The 15,496-nt window shown below is 38.0% G+C and overlaps 1 protein-coding gene across 2 annotated transcripts in view; it reads right to left on the minus strand.

The window, feature by feature from the left end:
• EPB41L4B (erythrocyte membrane protein band 4.1 like 4B) overlaps positions 1–15,496 on the minus strand; it is a 170,920-nt gene that overhangs the window by 23,068 nt on the left and 132,356 nt on the right. For both annotated transcript variants that reach the window (XM_063163769.1, XM_063163760.1), the window contains exons 20-22: positions 10,198–10,302; positions 7,199–7,337; positions 6,636–6,713 (exon numbers count right to left, since the gene is read on the minus strand). In XM_063163769.1, the coding sequence (XP_063019839.1) occupies positions 6,636–6,713; positions 7,199–7,337; positions 10,198–10,302 (322 nt within the window). The remainder of the gene's footprint in view (positions 1–6,635; positions 6,714–7,198; positions 7,338–10,197; positions 10,303–15,496) is intronic.

Below are 15,496 nucleotides of genomic sequence, written 5' to 3' on the forward strand. Positions count from 1 at the left end.
TGTAAATGTACTTTATCACTCCTATAGTCCTCAGGAGAGCCATCTGTGAAACCCCAGGGTTTCATAGATTATTTGACCTAAAGCTAAGCAATTTTGTTTGTAGGGTTAGTGTTCAGCCCCACTAAGGAAGCTGGAGCAGATTAAAACATCCAGCACCCACCTACACGTGCAGCTGTGACACCACAACCTCAGTCCTCCAGCTCCACAGGCCAATCTGGAAATGGCCACTGAACCACAGGCACAGCAAACATCCCACCACTGTGCAACAACCTCACAGTCATTAGCTACAGAGCATTTTATATCTCTGCAGGCACACAGGTTCTACAGGATCCTCCAGTCTTCTGGTGTAAATATCTTCTCAAATGAGATCCCATCTGCCCAGGACTGCTATAGAGTCCAGCCAAAGCCTTAAGTTCCAGGACCAGCTCTGCTTGCACGATCTGGCAGAAACCAGATTTACTGATAGGCATTTGCACATTTTATAACTTCTATGACCATGAAGCAGGTGCAAGAAATGCTAGAGAATAGTTAGGACAGCATATGAAAAATCATAAAAGGCAACAAAAAATAATTGTACGTGGCAGAATTTATCACCTCTCCGGGGAAAAGATTCTGCCCTCTTGATCCAAACTATGTTCTGATGTTACCTTCACCTCAGGTTTTATAAAATGTTAGCCAGTGGACCATTGATTATTTAAAATAACTGAATTCTATGATACCTGCCTCAACTTTTTTTCTGTTTAACACCATTCCCTATTTTTGGAAGCTTTTCTTGCTCATATACACATCATTCCCTATTTATCATGGGGTCCACAGGTGTAAAGTCAGCAATGGATTTCACTTTGTGGATTTTGGGTTTGTTTTTTTTTTTTTTTTGAGAATTCACTTTCAATTAGTTGAAGAAATAGAAAAGTGTTGAATCATCCAATCATCCATCATATATCTAGAGTGCACCAAGTTGTCCTTCTCAGTATACAGATAATAGGGAAAAATATATTGGGCCAATGAATTTAAATCACTTAAAACAGAGGAAAAATAAAAATAAATTTAGAAGCTTAGAGTTAATCTTCTAGAATTCTCTCTTGCTTCTTTACTGACTATTTCTATAATGGATGAATGGGAGAAAATCTGTAAATAGCAAATCTCTAAATAGCAGTCAAAGAGTTTTAGGTAATTTAGTGAATTTTAAACTAAGATTCAAGGGGCTGTCTCTGAGCCTGACACTCCATTATCTTGCATGTTAGTAATTCAACAGCCTGCTTATGAAACTGGCATCCACCAATAAAGCCCTGTACTTTGCAGAGCTACATATTAGTCACAAGTCCTATTTATAATTCTTTATGTATTCACCCATTTATCTGGTTGTCCAAAGACTATGATTGTTCTAAAATATTCAAAGTTCCATCCCTAGTTACTGACATGCCTTATATAACCTAAATGGTGCTCAGGTAACCTGCATCTGCTTGCTTCCAGCTGTGTGCTCCCAGGAGCCTTATGCTGGATGGGCCCCGAGCACTTCCTGCAAATCCCCAGTGTGTGCTCAGTTTGACTGAGCCTTACAGTGAACCTCTTTGCAATGTGCTCTCATCCAGCTGGTGCCCTTTTCTTGCAGCAGAAAAGAATTCTCCTTTGCAATATGAGTAAATTTAGAGTATTCCTTGAGTTCACGTAGAACTAGATTTATTGTCTGTTGCTGTAAGTTTTTTGTATTGATGTTGTTTGCTTTAGCAATTGCTGTTCTTTGCTTTATCTCAGTTTAATATGGAGTTAAAGGGCATGAACTTGAAACTGGGAATAAATGTGCATTCGACATCCTGCTTGCTGCTTTTACTTTTCATGTCTATGTGTAACAGACAATCTGAGTTTTTTTCAAATTCTTTTGCTCATAATTGGCCATTGCATGTAAATTTGAGTGTGCAAAAAGCTGTTAATTAAGAAGTTGGCTTGGGAAATAGCATTTTTAATATTCCCCTTTGAATCCATTGCATAATTATTGCATCCAATTCATCTTATACTAAGAAACATTTTGTTGTTGTTTTTGTGATGAAGATGTAAAAGTAGAAAGGTTCCAATTCTGAAATATATCACCCAGTCTTCAAGAGTCCTATTTTTTCTTCAGTATGTGGTTCACCATCAGTAAAGCATTTACAAATTTGTCTCTGACTGAGCTGTTTCAAAGATCTTGGGGTCATGCAGAGTTACTTGATCTATACTTTCAGTCAGTTAGATAGTAGATACATGCTAATGTTCTTATCAAATATCAGTCTTGAATTACATTATATTCACTCTCATTTAGAATTCAATGCCAAAAGGACTGGTTATGGAGGTATTAGAGTTTGATATGGTTACCTGTCTTCCACTGAAAAACTGGTCTGCACAGAAAGTAAAAAGTTCTTCAAAATGAAGGCAGGAATTACTGAACTCACTTCCCACTCTGTTATTTGGCTTATTGCAACCTTGCAAAGTTTTCATGAAAATTTAGCAAGTAAAAATTAAATTAAATCTTCTTTATTAATAAAACAAGCATTAAATGGAAGTAGAATGGAAAGATACATTACTTATTTTGCTCCATTCATTACCTCTTGCTCACTATCTACTGAGAGTTTGTGGGGATGTTTTATCACTTCCATCAAGATACAAAAACTTCTCCCATTTTCCCCGTGAGCTGACTCACTTTTGACCTGGTTACCTTCCCTTTATTTCCAGAATAGTAGATTATAATGCATTAAATTCTGTACACTTTCAGACTGAGATCCATTTGAACGAGCATGACTGCATACCCTAGCAATGCTATCACTAAAATAGACATACTTGTTTCCAACTAACCCTTAATAAAAAATATCTTGTATTTCACTGAAAGCATAAACTATCATACTGGTAATTTATACCTTTTAAACATTCTATCTCAAGCTTTAAATAGGCAAATAATTTTCTACTTTCCATTTTCCACCAATAGATGGCAGGTGAAGCTCTAGAAAATTATTCACTTGATACAGCATGAGATAACCTATAATTTGAAAGTACTAGCCAGCTGTAAATTACTGCTCTCTGATGCCTCTTTAGATGTGATCATGACTTAGTTCTAGCCCATCCACCTTGCATTACAAACCTTAGTCTAAGTTTAGTAATACCGCCATGTTGTATGTAGAACTCTTATTTCTTTTGTCCCACTCCATTAGGTCAAACCGAAGTTTGTGCACACTGAGTTCTCTCTTGGTTGAGAAGGTACTGTCAGTGTGGAGTAGCAGCTGTTACATTCATTCAGTGCCTTAAGTCTGAGCTTTCTGTAACTAAACAAGAAAAGCTCTGCATTCATACACATGTCAGAAACCACAGCAATTATAGGCCACAACAGAATAGCTTAAAGCTCAGTGATTTCCAGTTCCAGAAAAGCTAGAAACACAAGGAGGAAGTGCAGGAGGAGAAAGAGCCTACTGCACTGACAGAGCTTATTCTAATATATGTCATTAAGGATGCTCCTAATGTGTTAAAATAATTCTTTATATATGATGCTGCATTTTTTTAAATCCATTTGCTTTTTCCAAAACACAAAAGCAGGAGGGATTGAATCTTGTTCACATACAAGCTAAAAGGACGTGATGCTAAAAGTCACAATAGAAGGATAAAAAAAGATGAAGACTCATGCTATAATTGTTTTAAGGACAACAAGTAATATGTTGTAGTCAATTAATTGTAGGATCTAATTGAAAAATGAATAGAAGTGTGCATAAACCACAGGGGTTTAGGATTGCAGAGCACAAAAGGATACCTTTCCCTCTAGGCAATCTGCATTAGTAAATGTACATTATTTTTCCTGCAAAACGATTTCCTGAAATCAGTCTGCCTCATAATTACCCTGCTGTTACTGGCAGTCTAAGTATTGATGACTAAGTGACCATTAGAGCTCAGCTGCTTCTTGTATATATCACAATGCCTCCTCCAGGCTGACTGAGTAGACAAATTTGATTGCTCTCATCCCTGTATTGCACCTTTGATGATTTCTATGAATTCACTCCATTCAGTAATCCTTACATTTTTATAAGTTAATTTATTTTTCTGAGCTCCACTTCTAAGTGTAATTTGCAGAATATATTCTATTATATTTGGTATCTTCCACTTTTTTGCTGGCAACAGCAGCAAAACATGGATAAAACCCAAGGGCATCAGGAAACATCAGTGGTTAGACACTGAACAACAAAGATCATGCACCTCATTCAGTGACTATTAATCACTCTCTACCAAAAATGTTAAAATGTTACAGAAAAGAAGGGAGGATATCTAAAGCTGATTCAAATGAACAGCTCTCCAGTGAACTGGGGAAGTTTGGCAGCGTACATCATGACCAAAACAAATTACAAAACCTAATTTTGGATGACCAATTTAGGTGTCTTTGTCTTTCTAGCCCAGACAACAAAGACAGCAGAGCTGTTGGAATAACCCTCTGCAGAAAAACCTTGACTACACAGGAACCTGAACTTCTGTCTCTATCACCTCAGACAAATACCCCAAATAAGACAACATGAATGACCCCTTCAGATACTGTACCTGTTACTGAATGTGAAACAAATGTGTGCAATTAATAACCAAATTCCCAAGGGCCAGGCCACAGCATGCAAAACCAGCACATGACCACAGACTTGACAGTAACAGGATGCTAAGCTGTACATTACCTTGACTCTCAAATAACAGACAGCACATTCTATCACAACAGAACTATTAAATAATCAGACTGTCTCAAAGCTACACATTTGCCCTTAGCTTGTCTTTGCTTGGAGCCTCTCTCCCTGAAGAGTAAACTTTTCATTCAAACCTCAGCTGAGAGCAGCCTGTAGTCAGTGAAACTGCAGAGAAAGGTCTGTAAACAATACCTGCTCTGTAGAGAACAAGCTGACCTTTATAGATGTTAAACAAAACAAAAAGGGTTGATTGATGCTGGGCAGTACCTGCTCTCCAAAATATTAAAACCAAAAAAGTCAATGGAAGGTTAGTTCATGAACATACAGTGTGATAAATAATGTCAGTGGGTGGTGGGGTAGGGAAGGGGAAAGCATAATTTGGTTAAATATTTAGGGCAAAAAGCCTGTATGTTAATCTGGAAAAAGAAAAAATGTGTATTAGTGACCTCTGTTAAATGGAAAAAAAAAACCACCAAAACAACCAAACTTATGTTATCTAGAGCAGGTCAGTTACTGAAGTCTTCATGGCTCATTTCTTAAATTCTGATTTACACAGTAAGACATTGTAGGTTTTTAGAATAAGAAATCTATTTGTAAATTCCAACAGATAATTGCAATTTAGCCACAAATGTGCTACTAATATAGAAAAGGACAATCTAACCTAGATAGAATCATGGAATTGCTTATGTGGAAAAGGCCCTCCAGATCATCAAGTCCAACCACAACCCAGCACTGCCAAGTCCCCCCCTTAAACCATGTCCCTCAGGGCAACATCTACGAGTCTTTTAAATACCGCCAGGGGCGTCGACTCAACCACTTCCCTGGGCAGCCTGTGCCAATGCTTTATAAACCTTTCAGTGAACAAACTGTTACTAATATGCAATTTAAGGCAGTTTCTTCTTTTCCTCTCACTTCTGTCTTGGGAAGAGACTGATACCAATCTTGCTATAACCTCCCTTCTGGTAGTTTCAGTTTCAGTCTGCCTGTGTCTTGTGGATCCCCACAGCTCTCATCCAGTGGTAACAGGACACAAGTGCAGTTATTTACAGACAACTACAATATTGTCTCAGAAGCAAAAGGCACAACCCCACAGCACCTTTCCAATACTGTAAACTAGGACCTAACCATGTAGTGAAAGCAATGCCCAGGATGGAATTACCTCAATACAAAAACATTTATGCCCAAAATGTAATGCTGTCCTTGTCATGTTTTTTACATGCTTTAACTGTGGTTTCTAGAAGACAACAAAAATGCCTTTGGACAGGAGAGGAGCTATCTGGCATTAAAATTTTTTGCAATGCAGGATGACTTGGAGGAAGTAAAGGATCATATGATTATGCAATAAATCTGCTGAGAATCTGAGATGAAAGAGTTGAGATCACTGAAGTCAAGAGGTATTTCAATTTCAGATCAGCATCTCTCACTGGCTTTTAAGCAAAAATATAAATCATGTAGCTCCAAAAAAATAAGTTAATAATCAGCACATTTTAGGCATCTTTGTCAAAAGTGAGGAAGAGAACTCTGCTAATGAAACATGAAAGTGCAGGTACATGTCTTGGGATTGGCTATTAGGTAAGCTCTGAATAAAATTGTGGCAAAAAGAAGTAACTTTTCAGACAACTCCCAAAAGCAAAGTTATGATTACATTATGAATCTGTGTTAAGGGGACAAAGAAGCTTGTGAAACCAGTGGAGAAATGTGTAAAGATAGGAGAGAGAAATAAGTAGTTATCCAACAATAAATGCATTCAGAAGATCAGCCATAACACTTATTGATGTGGACTGACTTTCAGAAATTCTGAGCTGAGTTTGACAGAAGCTCAGGATCACTGAATATCAAGAAAATTTACTTTATTCCTGTGCACTCTGTAACACACTGCATAGTATCCCATTCATTTTAGCTGCAGACAAATGACTGAAAACTTCTACATTTTCCTGGTTACAAACTAAAACTATTTACCATTGGTGTGGCCTCTGTGAAATCCATCAGGAGGTCACCTGGCTCCAAAGCAAATGTACTCCCAGCATCTGTGGAACTCTAAAGGCAAAAAAGAAACCCAGCATTGGAATAAAGAAGCATTTAATTTCTGTGGGGGTTTTTTGTTATTTTTGTTCAGTTTTTTAATTCCTTAAAGCACAGATTGCCAAATGGATTTTAAATTTCACACCACATTTTTCAGGTGTGGCTACTCAGGAAAGATAAAAAACATAATTACACACCTTTAAAATCCATGTGAGTAATCTTGATCCACTGCCCACTAATGCTGAGGAAAAGCTGTTATTGATTTTATCTGGGTCTTGGAGCAGGCTCTCAATACTTCCTTACACAACAAGTTAAACATATCACTACAACTCTGCATTAAAAACTGCTTTTAAATGTAGAATTATTCCATCTAGGGAAAATCTTTTACTGCTTTTAAATGTAGAATTATTCCATCTAGGGAAAACCTTTTACTCCCAACTCCCTCCTATCCTTCCTGAACCCTCTCCCAAGTGACAAGAGCTCATCCCTTTGTGGGTTACCTTGCCACCAGGCGAAACCTGTGCTTGTCCTTCCGATGTTTGTGGCGTGCACGTTTTCTGTGACCCGGGAGAGGCTGAAGACACAGGTGTTGATGCTGCTGCTGCTGCTGCCAGTGCAGGAGGAAGGTCATCTTCATCACTGCCATTGATAAAAACAGACAGATTTTCTCATTAAAAATGCCACGGGAGTTCTGACTGCACTTGTGTCAGAGGAGGCACTGGTAACCTCTATGTCTGCTGTGGTGCTTTGAAGTGAAGCTCCATTTACTCTTCCCTCTAAAAAGCAGCTACCTTTTCAAATAAATTAGATTTTTTTTTCAAGCTTTAAAGATTCCTTAAAAATGGATTGGTTAGGTACTTCTCATCTGCAAGTGGAAATCTTATGGTTATTAGGTGCAAGTAGTGTTTCTATGGATTATGTATATATGCATGAGTGAACGGACTGGATATTACTCCACTTTAATGTTTATTCCTTTCCATGGAGGCTGGCAGCCTTGATAAGAACAGATATGGTGACATCCATCCATGGATCTGACTGCTTCATTGGCTTCAGACAACGCTCGGTTTGACACCCATTATGGAGCTAGTCTATGCTTCTATTTTCAAACTGTACTTAAAGGAATTTGATTGACTCCAAAAAGGGTCTCTTTAAAAACATTCTTGTGAGGGTATCTTTTTCCTGTCCCATTTATTCCATTTACAGAGAAAACATTTTATTTAAGATGAGGGTGCCTGCCTCCCCTGGGCTTTAGGCCATCAAGCTGAACTCTTTCTATCTCACCTACTGTTACTACTAAATGGAAGCCAGTAAAGAATCTTACACCTTCATTTACTTTTGCAGAACCCTATTGACTACAGATCACTGGGATCAGTCAGCCCTGAGTCAGGATGCTTCCAGTTGTTAATTGCATTTGGATGGAGGTAAACAGAGTCATAATTTGGCCTACAGAAGCCTTATTACTGGGAATGATGTGTGAAAAGACTACAGATTGACAGCTTAATGCACAGTGAAAAATAATGAGAAAAATTACTTCTGCTCATAAAACAGCACTAATTTTAACTACCAATTAGGTACTCACAGTGCACAGAAGGCTGCCATGCCAGCTTGACTGCATGTATCTGCCTTGCCAGATACTTCCAGAACAGAACTACACTTGATTTAGTGCCACTTGAAGGCAGCATGCCTGGACAACACAAAAACCTTCAAAACTACATGACATACAGGTTATGCAACTTTATGCTGGGTTACCTAGCATTGTTTTTTAATTATGATGTAAGATTTTGGTAATTAATATTATCTTTTCCAAACTCCATTTTTTATTCCTTCTGGTTAGGGATAGAATTCAGCACCATAGCAGGCACAGTACACAGGTTTTATGCTGGAAAGAAATTGTGAAATATTTTGGACCTGTTGAATAGACATTTTATTAATGTAACAAGCCCAGAGCTGAGCTGTTGACCTAGTTAATCTCTCTTTCAGAAACATGTAGATGACATTTTCCCAGTCCTTGGTCTCCACTCTCAGCAGGAATTCACTGGCACCCTCCCCATTCTTTCTGAGTCAAGTTCCTCTGGTGTATACAAGGAAGTGGAAAAATAAGAGTTAGGGTTGATTTATCAGCCATCTAGCCATGAGCACACTAGCTGCAAGACTGAGAAATGGCCTTTACTGTTATTACTTTCACAATAATCCTTCGCTGTTTCTTCACATTTCCCATGTTTGCATTCCAGATACAAGATAATTTAAATTGAACAGAATTTGAGTTTACAAAAGCAAAAAAAAAAAAAAAAAATTAGGGCCCATATTTTTCACTAGGGAGTCCTTGGCCCTACACATGGCCACAGTATAGGTGGCCCCTGTGGGTAGATGTGCACATCTGCTGTTCCTCACACCTTATCCTGGACAACTAAAAATCCACATGGGAGCAAGACATGTTCAAAACTATTCATCAAGATTTCATCAATCAAAAAGTGATTGTGTGTTTCCACATGCCAGTCTTGCCCTCTTGGACAAATACCAGTTTGGCCAATAGCTCATTTTCCTCTTAGCTTCAATTTGACTAGTTCCTCTGTTTCTTGTCCTAAATAATTTTTCAGTTTTGGTAATGCAGATTGTTACAAAGACAACGTTTTTAACAGTGAAACAAAAAGCCCCAACATATTGATATTTATTAGAATCCTTTTTAAGAGACAAGAAATATATTTATTCACATTAGAATGCTGAAATCCTGGATGGACTAACAGTTGCCATTACACACAGAAAGCATACATATTTTTTCCTTTATAATAGCATTGGTAACCTTGTATTTATAAGTTTATGCTGACATTATTCCTTTTTCCCTTTAATTTCTGGTGGCCTTGTCTGTCTTTTCATGGGAGGACAAATCAACATTAACTTTCACTTCTGCTCAGTACCTCACATCTCTAGAGACTTACAAGTGGAATGAATTATGTGTAAATGGGATGCCAAAGCCCTCTAGGCACAGATCCCTCTTTCCAGGACTAAGAGAATTCGTTTTGCTGGCTGTAGCTGTAGCAGGCTCAGCAATTTCTTCATGTGACAAATCACAGAGAGGGAGGGTGCACTCTCTGAGAGGCAATGGCTCACAGCACAGCTTGATGCCCCAACAACTAAAGAATGTTTTCCTCATTTTGAAAATGGGGTTGTAATGAAGCCAACAGAGCAGCTTGTTCCAGCTCACACCAGGTCTTTGACATTTCATGTGGTAAAGAGGTTTTTAATTCCTAATCCATAAGCTTGGGAAAAGGTGGATGGCCTGCAATTCAAAGGGTTAGCCACTGCAGAGGAAAGGCAAATTAATTTTGTATTAAAAGCATGAAGATTCTCAGTGATGAAAGGAATGGCATCGGCATAAGATCATTATCATGTAATTGCACTCATGACTTTCAGAAGGCACAGCTAGAGCAATAATTAGCATCCCCCTTCATTTTCAGCTGTAGTAGGCAAAACCAAAAAGATAATGCTGTATGTTACTCACAAACTGTACTGCCTTGTTAACTTCCTCACACGGGGAGCTTTAACCTCCTGCTTTTCTGCAGGGACAGTTGTTGGTGTAGTTTCAGGTCTCACTGGAGCTGGGCTTCTAAAAATAGCAAGAAAAACATATGTCATAGAGGCTCTATTTAAACTACTTCAGGCGTATCACCAAAGTTCTAACTCATCGACACTTACTTATCTTGCAAAGTGGCTAGTGCCCATTGGAGTTCATCCTTTTGTTCCATTTATAGTTCACTGGCCAGTGTGTGTGTGTGTACAGAAAAGGATGTGTGAACTCACCCTCCTGTGCTGGGCATACCATTTATAGAAGCAGCCACTGGTTACAAACACAGAGCCTATGTGAAAGACCATGTGGAAACGTCACTGTTTCCAAAATATCACATTTTAATAACAGACCAGCAGTTCAGTCACGTCAGAAATATTTTTACAAAACATATGTTTAACAAAAACTATTTTATGAATAGTGAAACCTGTTCTGCTTATAATTTTTTATTTGAAATTAAACATTATCCTTCCACAGTTGAAAGAACAGCTCAAGGGAAATGAACTAATGGATATGATCCAAGAAAAATGATCAATTTTTTTCCAGCTTGCTAGAAAAAAGCAAAACTCAGATGTGTTTCAGATGCTCATTAATGTGAAATACATCTGCAGAGCTTCAGCAAAGGAAAGACATGGCAGGAGGAGGTCCACATGAAAGAATCTTCTCCTTAACCATATATCAGTAGAATTAACTCAGGCTTTAATTAAAAAAAATCATAAATACTAAATAAAAGATCCTCATGACCTTGGGAGGAAACCATTTCAACCATGAGCTTGAGGGGCATGAAGACACATGAAACATCTTAAATACTGCTTTTACTTGAAGCAACGGGTTATGATTAAATACACTATATGTGTACTATAAACATAATAAATATGCCAAACATAAAAAAAAATTTGAAACTCCTGATTAAAAATTTGTGAAGTGGTATTCTGCCATCTAATCTGAAGTCAGATTCTAAATTATTAACTTGAGCAGCCCTACTGATTGCTGATGGGACTGCACATGCACTGAGGTACATTTCACAAATGGCAAACGTTTTTCTAGTCTACTTACATTGTATTAGCCTTCTAAAGCCTTAATAAGACACGCTTGTTTAATTTTCACTATTGCAGATCCCTCTGATGCCCCTGTGTGCTTTAAGCTTTGCTAACTCCTCTCTCTGAATCTGATGTTGAGCTACAACAGAACCTACTGAGATGGCACAGCCTTCAGGTTATATATTCAGTTTTCCTAAATATTTCTTAGTCTTTGGAGAGGTCATAGAGCATAAGATGAAACAGTGGAAAATAGTAAAGTACAAAGGGCATAAATACATAAATAAACCTGATTACTAGTTCCCCTTCTCATAAAACAACTTTTGTCAATTATTTACCTGTTATTTGTTCCCATTAATTTCAAGAAGTTGGTATAGATAGCAGTAAGATATCAATATCAGACATATTTCCTTTCCCCTATTCAAATTTCAGTGTCAGTCATTTTTATCACAGATTTCTCAATGATATTATTGCAGAACAAGCCAGCCAGATCTGAAGGCCTTTTGCTGAGTTTGTTAGGCTATTAGGCTGGCAAATAAGGGAAAGATAAGCAAAGGGGGGGGGGGGGGGGGAAGCCCAAATCATCTGTTTTAGTCTTGAATTCAATATATCTGACCTGAAAATATGTGAATCAACCTCATTATGGAAGCTCCCAAGTTTTTTTTGATCAAGTCAGACTTCAGATTGGAAGATAACACTAGCTCTTCTTTTCCTGAAACAAAGGTATCTTTTGGCTACTGAAAAAAATTACTTGTTCTATTTACCCAAAGTGATTTCCAATTGAAGTCTGACATAAGCAGGATAAATATGTTAAGAGACATTAAATAAAAGAAAATCACATTCTGAAGGGGTGTAAATGACTGTAATTATTTTCAGCTCAAATATATTGGCTGACATTCTTGCTCTGTCTGAATGGTCCTCACAACTTTCCAATAGTTTTGTAAGAGGATACCTTACAATTTTTAAAGCTTTTCACCAACTCAATGAGAGTGGAAACAGAGTGGTGTAAACTACATGAGTTGAATAACATTTCCTCAAAATGATAGCAAGTGATGAACTAATGCTATGAAGCGGTTCAAGAAACAGCAAAGTGTAGAATAGGAAAGCTGGTTACAAATCTATTTCCAGTTCATGAGTGTTTCAAATTTCTCAGGACAACATTATAACCTGTGATGTAAGTCAGTCATATACTTTCACACAAAGGAAGATTTGAAGTGATAATTTCAGCTCTTTTATTACGTTTCATTTTACAAAGCCTATGTATCTCCTTTGGAATACCGTGGTTTGTAATTTAAGAAAAGAAAAGGGAAGAGGTGGGGCTTTTGAAGCAATTATCTCAATTGTCACAATCAAATTTTTGTTTGAAAAGATATAGTGCAATTTTGTAACTAAAGCAGTTTGCAATGATTTCAAAGCAAGTTATAAAACACACTTATACATATGAATTTTTTTTTAAATTCTAAGTCTGGATTAATGCTGAAAAATGTTTAAAATGAAAAATTTCACTCAACTGTAAATAAAATGTTTGAGATACAAACAGTGCCTACTCTCTAATCCAATAGAAAGATGAAAAACGTATTATTTTCCTTTGAATGCTGCAGATTTTCAAGTAGGAAAAAAAAAAGGTCAAGTAAACATTAGACACACCTACTCCTTTTTCAGCCATTGTAATTGCTCAGATAAACTTATGTTTTGTACTACACCAATAAAGTATTCCACTCACTTATCTTGCAAAACCAATACTATTTTAAAAGCAAAATCTTCTTTCCCATTATGATAAAATTTTGCCATAAGTTTTGTTAGAGGCTGGTGGCAGCAAGTACCTTTCCCCTGCTGTTTCTCAGGGGAAGAGACAGGCACCACTTATTGCATATTTTGAGAAGCTGCAGGTTAGCTAGGATGAAAATTGAAGTTACTCCCGAATGAAAAGGAGCTGTGGCAATGCCTCTACCCAAAGAGGCCATTAGCACATGATGAAATGTTAGACTAGTCCTACAAATGGCAGAGCTGGAATTTTGTCCTCATTAAAACCTTGCTAGGTTACCTCTTTCCACACCAGGCTAAAAATTCCACGACAGCTCCTGTTCCATCTTCAAACACTTTTCCTCAGTCTGGATCTGCTCAGAACTGTTGCTACTCTCTCTACAGCAACTAGATGCAGGAAGTGCTCAGCTTGATCAACCCAGTGCCCAATCTGTCTTTTAAAAATGGCAGGCTTTTAACATCATAGAAACTCTTAAAAAGTCTCATTGATATTCCAGAAAAAGTAGCAGAATAACTTCTGTTACTATCCTTTGATTTCTACAGCCAGAATTCTTATATGGAAAGATATGATTTTTGAAGAGAAGCCCTGTAATTATTTCAATTATTTAAATAGAGTGATTATGTGCAGATATCACCATTTCAAGTTTGTAGTCCTATATAAATTACACAGCTATATAAATCACAGTAGTCCTGTACAAAGGATACAGCTTGAGGAAAAGTATAGGAGGAAAGTGTTAAAGGATCAGTGGGACTCAGAATTAAAATGAAAAATAAAATGTACAGTGTATTACAGTTCCTTTAGAAGGCTCTTTTTCAATGTCATTAATTCATAAACCTTTTTCCTGTAACAGTACCCAACCACTACTGCATACAAATGAAGGTACTGAACCAAGACAGAGTTACTTAATGACCTGGCACCTTACATAAAAATCTGTCGCTTCCTGGTGAGAATGACAATAACAACCACGAATGTCAGCATGCAGTGGCAGGTCAGCAGAAACTGCCTGTGCACTGAGAGCCCCAGCACCCTCCTGAGCCACAGCCAGCACGCTCTCCTGAACTAGCTTCAGCCTGTTCCACAAGCCTGCACAGCAACACAAACATGACCCAGAGAGAGATCTCCCCCAAACCCAAGGAATCTGTTTTGTTCACAGACTGGCAGCCAAGGAGGTGACTGAAACCAAAACTACTCACAAAAAAAAATTACCCTGTGGAACATTTCAAGTGAGCACAGATGTACGCTGGTTTACCTTGAACCTTCCTTGGGGGTGCAATGCATGTGCTCATGCTGAGGGACTCAGGGTGTCCCACCTCACCTTGGCTCTGATTGCAAGGCTGAGGCTGCACTGCTCCTGCACCACCCATTTTTGTGCCATGGCTTCCTTGTCCCCTGCTTGGGAGGCTCTGGACAGACCTCCATGCTTGTTTGAAACGTGGCAATTGGGCTATGCGGGATAAAATGATTGTCCACGTCATAAACTGATGGCATTAATTAACTTCTCTTGCCTTGGAGGAACTGCATCGTTCAGGATTTTAAAACTACCAAAGTCTGCTGGGGGAACACACTTCCTGCACTTCTCTTTAACAAGCTTTATCCTCTTTACTTCTCTTTCTCTTTGTGTCTATTTTTTCCTCTGGAACAATACCTCTCCCTGTGTCTTCCCAAACTGATGCCAAGAGATAGAGGATAAAAACCCCATGATTACAAGGATACAGCCAGCTGCATGAAAGTTAACCTGCTTTCAGATGCTGACTCATGGAAAAGGAAAAAAAAAAAAGCCCCAGAGGCTGATTTTGGCTGCAGAATTCCTTTTGAGTGGGAACATGATAGTGAAAACTTGGGAAGGATAAGCAAGAAAGAAAGGAAGGAAAAGGAAAAATACTTGATAGATGCATTCTCTTGTATATCAAAGACACAGCCTAACAAGCTAAGCAAACACAGAAAAACACTCAAATCTTTCCTAAGCCTGTGCTCTTAGTATTTCACACATTTCTTTTCCAAAGGTCATCCGAAGTTAAGAAACAATATGTTCTTTTTCCCTTTGATAAGGTACCTTTTCTCAGAAGACAGGTTAGCTTTTCAAAACATTGCTTGGACATTTTAAAGCTACTACCCGTATCAAATTTTCTGAATAAAGTTTTTTCTTCTTTTTACCTCCCATACCCCCTCCTTATAGATTGCAGATGTATAAAAAAGATCCTTGCTACAGCTTATGTGCTTTTCTTACTCACAAATTGAGTTCTGCTTCTTGTAAAGGAAAAATTGTCTGTTCCTTCCATTGCCCTTGCAATGAAAATTATGTGCAGTCTAGACAAAAGTACAGTGCCCCTGTGGTCCAACAGATAGATAATGATCATACAGGAGCTGCTCTTTTCTCACAGCTCTGGGTAATGCAAGAGGTCAACACTTGGTATCTAAGGTCAAACTGAGTACA

The sequence above is a fragment of the Melospiza melodia genome, chromosome 1, assembly GCF_035770615.1.
Source record: "Melospiza melodia melodia isolate bMelMel2 chromosome 1, bMelMel2.pri, whole genome shotgun sequence".
NCBI lineage: Eukaryota > Metazoa > Chordata > Aves > Passeriformes > Passerellidae > Melospiza > Melospiza melodia.